This window comes from Capsicum annuum, chromosome 6 (genome assembly GCF_002878395.1).
Source record: "Capsicum annuum cultivar UCD-10X-F1 chromosome 6, UCD10Xv1.1, whole genome shotgun sequence".
NCBI classification, from domain to species: Eukaryota; Viridiplantae; Streptophyta; class Magnoliopsida; order Solanales; family Solanaceae; genus Capsicum; species Capsicum annuum.
The window spans coordinates 779,893-784,052 of record NC_061116.1 but is presented as its reverse complement, the minus strand read 5'-3'; the positions used below and the strand labels follow the sequence as shown (position 1 = coordinate 784,052).

The window sequence follows — 4,160 nt, the reverse complement described above, 5'->3', positions numbered from 1 at the left end:
CCTAAAGCGATCTACTAAATTCATCGAGTTGTTCCAAAGGATCAAAACGGGTTAGTTATTAATGAAATCCCTCGTTGGCTCTCTGTAAAATACTCGTTTGTCCGAGGGCTTCCAAACACATCTTAAGCAAAATCGATGCTAACAAATAACCAACCCATAATGAATCGAAAAGGTATAGTAATGCTATGAATGACCCAATATCGAATACTGGTTCGTAATAATATTAGCAAACAAATGTTATCCTGTGCTTCCAGACGTGCTGAGCTCAAAAAGGTCTTTCAACTTTACATGAACATTTGGATTTATAATCGTTATGTTGGGCCTTTCAATTTTTTCAATTCCGCTACTTTAGGACAGTTGGAGTTAAAACGAAAGTGATTTCAATTCATCACTTCAGACTCAACTCTTCGATTTACGTTGTAATATATGTGCGTGTGTACATTTTTTTTTATATTCACTCATGATCTGGTCTGGTCGACCCAATCATGATATTGAAGGAGCGGACCTTTTCTCGAGGAAAAAAAGATTCTTGCAACTACGAGGATTAGCCAGTTCTATTTCCCGATGGAGCAGGGAAGGGATATAACTCACCGGTAAAGTGTTACCTTGACATAGTGGAAGTCATCAGTTCGAGCCTGATTATCCCTAAGCCCAACGTGAGTTTTTCTAGTTGGATTTGCTCCCCCGACCAAAAGGTTTTCTCACCGCCACACAATTAGAGTTAACGAAAGTGACTTCAGTTCGTCAGTTCAGACTCAACACCTCGCTTTGCGTTGTAATAGATATGCACTGAATATACATAAATAGGCTGCTATTCTATGGTTTATTACAAGTGAATTTTGTGAAATAGTTCCTCTATAATATAGCAAACATTGGTATGCTTACAATCTATGTTGCTTCGGACGCTTCAAAAATGTCAGCGGGTGCGTGTCGGATTCACCAAAAGTAGTGTATTTTTGGAGAATCCGACACGGGTGCGACATCAAAAGTGAAGAGTCCGCACAACTTAGCTTACAATACTAACATACTTTCTGCTTGCTTCTTCCTCTGATATATCACCAAAATCTTCACTTGTAAGCATGATATATGCTGTCTATACAATAACAAAAATGGTCTCGGGTGAGGTCCGGGGGCAGTAGTAATGTGAAAAAAGCAAGCGAAACATGTCTGGACGACTTACCAGGACGACAATGGAAGCTTGTTGCAGTTGTATGGAATCCATCCTATCCGTTGTTTTTCATTGTCGTATATCACCATTTTGTCTAACATAGAAATATCTGCAACGTAATTGCAGAGAAAACGAGGAAAGAAAGTTATAATGTGGAAAACGACTTTGATACATCTTCCTCTACCCGAAAACTAGAGTCCTAAACAGCAACAACATTCCCAGCTATGTTGCTCGGACTCTTCAGAAATGTCATCGGGTATGTGTCGGATCCTTCAAAAGTAGTGTATATTTGGAGGATCCGACAAGGGTACGACAACCTTTTTGGAGAGCCCGAGCAACTTAGATTCCCAATATAATGCCACAAAGTGGAATTGGGGAGGGTAGATTGCACGACCTTACCCCTACCTCAGAGGTAGAGAGGTTGTTTCCGTAAACTAATGTTTTCCTCCTCGGAGACAATGTTGGTCGTGTGTGTTCTTTTGTTGTACATTTTTTGTCAGAAGACAACCTCGTAATGTGAGGGACAAAACATGGCAAGATGAATGCAATCGTTTTATCCAAAGAGGACACATTTTTTCAATATCTAGACGAGGAGAAGGCGACGCCTATGTTGCTCGGACTCTTCAGAAATGTCATCGGGTATCTGTCGGATCCTTCAAAAGTAGTGTATATTTGGAGGATCCGACACGGGTACGACAACCTTTTTGGAGAGTCCGAGCAACTTAGGGCGACACTACTTTGGAACAGTATGAAAAGAAAGATGTTTCGTGTTTCATACCTCCGATGAGATTCACATTTCCCAATCCGGCCTCCAAACCGTTCAGTATGCCTAAGCATATATTGCCACGATCCTGACAGGACAAGAAGTATCAGCGTCGCTGCACTGCAATATGAGATTCATCGAGCAACTAATTATTAAAATGTACTTACAGTACGAACAAGATAAGACTCGGGTGTCAGTTGAAGCTGAACATTCCTAGCGCTCGTGAAACTAATTGTTAATGGCTTGAAATTGCTCTTGGCATCATCGATGGATCTGAATGGTTTCGGTCCTTTCCAGCAGACGGGTAACGCTTTTTCGTCCACTGCATCAGTCAGCTGCTTTGGGTTTATGTTTTTCTTGATCTGAAACTCAGCAACATCATATAAGTCCTACGCCAAAAAAGCGATATACATTCAGGATCGAGGTTTTTTTTTTATCTTACCAAAAACAACAGAGTTTTGTAAGCTTCGGAATTAAGGTATGTAAAGGTACTTCCGCTGTCAAAAATCATCAGTAGACCCTTTATTCCAGTTGCCCGTCCACCTAATAGTACATCAGCCGGTCCCAAAGAATAGTGTTTCCTGAAGTCATCGTAATACACAAAGTTTACTCACATCTTACGCGTAAAGTGCTAAGTTCCGTATAAAAAAGCGCGAACAATAGACAGAACATACTCTGAAGGTGCACGCACGATAGGTGCCCAAACAATCCCGGAAGAGGGGACAACATCATCTCCGAGGAAAAGAAAACCTCCACCGTGGCCGCTTAAGCAGTGACCTACTACATTACGGATAAGACCCATGCTGCTCATCTGTGATACTACGCTCGCTTTTCCATTCCCTAGACCAAGAATTCCATCCGTAAAAGGTGCATGCGCTGACGCTGGCACTTCTTGATCGTACCCACAACTACGGAAGAGGAATCAAGTTCATGAATCAGAACCATCACAACATACACGGTTTAGTCACACAAAGTGGGATCCGGGGAGGGTAGAGCGTGTACAGAGACTTTAACCCTACCTCAGAGGTAGAGAGGCTGTTCCCGATAGACCCTCGGCTCAAGAAAAACAGTTGAAAACAATCCAGAAAAAAGAAACAGAAGTACAGGAAACAACAGATAGTAACAGAAGAGTAGAGTTTTCTTACCCAAACACCAGAGGAGGAGCGACGGAGCTACCATTGGTAAATTTTACTGGAAATACGTCTCTGACCAACACGCCTAAGGATGAACAACGATCGGCATACTCAACCTCGTAGTCACATTGATCTTCAGGCGTGCGACACGGATGGTTCCCAGGCGAGTGAAGGGATGCACATATGGGATCTTTACACTTTACAATATTGTTATTCGGTTTGTAAGGCCTATGAGGAGCCTGCAACGTTGTACATTGTGACTACTTACGGATGATTTCATCGCGTAACTTGAAGGAACAAAAAGAAGAGTACTAACCGGAACACATTTGGCGCAAGGTGCATCACATTGGAGCCAAGTGAGATCGCTCCCCGTGTCTATGTCGAGAAAATAAGGTTTGGGAGGTTGGCCTACGTTGAGTGTCACCTGATAATACCTGCACGTCAAAGGAACATCCGCGATTAAGAGATAGCGACAGGAAACAAGTAATATGCAAGTTTTACAAGTTTCATACATGAATACAACAACAACAAACCCAGTGTATCTCCACATAGTGAGGTCTGGGGAGGGTAAAATGTACGCAGTCCATACCACTACCTCCGAAGAAGTAGAGAGGCTGTTTCCGATAGACCCCCGACTCAGGACAAAAAGAACAGTAAACAAAGTCGAGTTTCATACACGAACATAACAGGATATCCAAACTATCGGAACTAACAACAGATCATCATCCAACATTCCAAAATCGTATAAAGTTGCTAGCTTATGTAAGTTAGAATCAACGGAGGAATGTGAATCAAACGATGTGTGAATTGAACTTGAAAATACCGATGCAAGTTCTTCCCTTCTGAATCATATCGATTCATATCTAAAAGCATTGACATTCTAACCTCATCAGGGGAAAATGCAGCTATTTAGTTCACTAAAATTGTAACAAAATAGTAAGTTCAATACTAAAAATCTTAAACGTTGAACCCCATAGCGATTAAAATACTAAATCCGCCTCTGACCATAATCTGTACTTGTTGCTACACATCAATACAAAACCTTAATAAGGGGTTGTTTGGAACGTGGGATAAAATAGATATATCAGGATTAAGC

At 41.5% G+C, this 4,160-nt stretch overlaps 1 protein-coding gene across 2 annotated transcripts; it reads right to left on the bottom strand.

The window, feature by feature from the left end:
• Positions 1–748: 748 nt before the first annotated feature.
• Positions 749–3,498, bottom strand: LOC107855104 (aspartic proteinase Asp1; the record flags this gene model as incomplete). 2 transcript variants are annotated; one of them, XM_047413379.1, is given in 8 exon segments in its annotated part: positions 749–1,093; positions 1,181–1,277; positions 1,947–2,019; positions 2,099–2,293; positions 2,374–2,512; positions 2,606–2,839; positions 3,077–3,303; positions 3,381–3,498. In XM_047413379.1, coding segments are annotated over 8 exon segments (1,084 nt in total), but the record flags the coding sequence as incomplete, so codon positions are not given.
• Positions 3,499–4,160: the final 662 nt, after the last annotated feature.